This window comes from Morus notabilis, unplaced genomic scaffold (genome assembly GCF_000414095.1).
Source record: "Morus notabilis unplaced genomic scaffold, ASM41409v2 Scaffold843, whole genome shotgun sequence".
Classification (NCBI taxonomy): Eukaryota; Viridiplantae; Streptophyta; class Magnoliopsida; order Rosales; family Moraceae; genus Morus; species Morus notabilis.
Window position 1 is genome coordinate 1,032,990 of NW_010361268.1, and position 936 is coordinate 1,033,925.

The 936-nt window shown below is 32.8% G+C and overlaps 1 protein-coding gene across 1 annotated transcript in view; it reads right to left on the bottom strand.

Annotated features, from left to right (window-relative positions):
- Nucleotides 1–471: 471 nt before the first annotated feature.
- LOC112091753 overlaps nt 472–936 on the bottom strand; it is a 1,156-nt gene continuing 691 nt past the window's right edge. The window contains exon 3 of the mRNA XM_024166134.1: nt 472–923. Within this exon, the coding sequence (XP_024021902.1) occupies nt 776–923 (148 nt within the window). The 3' untranslated portion in view covers nt 472–775. The remainder of the gene's footprint in view (nt 924–936) is intronic.

The window sequence follows — 936 nt, forward strand, 5'->3', positions numbered from 1 at the left end:
TTTAAATAAAATGATACGATCTTGAGTGTATTTCTCATTTTTTCGATGTTTGCTTCAACATCCACAGTTCTACACTAGTAAGTTAAACTTAAGAAGCAGCGAAAAGCATAACAACAGAAAGCGGATGAAAATGTTAGCATAAACTTTACGAGAGTTTGACGACGTCAAACTAATCTTTTGCTACAGTTTGAAGCCAGTATAGAACCGAAAGGCAAATTAGACCAACCAATCAGGCCTTTTGATTCTTAGCATAAAAAATTCCTTCATAGCTTTTTTATTTAATTTTTTAATTAATTTGTTCATCTAACTTTTAGTTCCAGGAATTAAGAACTTGAGGAGTTGGCATCCTTTGCTGTTTATTGTTCTAGAATCCAAAGAAGATGAGATAAGGGGAAAATGAAGAGAATTTTGTAATAGGATTAAAATAAATAAATAAATAGTACAGTTTTAACCATCTCACATAAGAAGACTAGAAGTTCTTCCCATGAATAAAGTAAATTTTTATATTCCCCAACAAAATTCTCAAAAAAAATAAAGAAGTAAATAAAAAGTGAAGAAGACGAAGCTATTCTAGCTATGCCCAACATTTCTCATTGAATTAAAAAAAAAAAAAAAAAAATCCATGAGTTGGACAAAGTTGAAGTATTTACAACCACAGAAAACCAAAAGATTTCCCTTTTCCCCCAACTGAAAACCAGGAAAAATAAAAATAAAAAAAGTACAAAAGAAAAAAAAATTTCCAAGGAAAATCAAGAATTTTCCAGGCCAACGATGATCAATAGGAACACTCAATCCTTTGCACGCGATCCTTGAGAATTCCTCTGTAGAGAGCAGCTCGATTCGCAGGCATTCCTTGGATTCCCGGAATCTCGTCTCTGCAGTATTCGCTTTCCATTCTGCTTCTCTTCTTCTTGTATTGATTCCTGAATTCCTCCC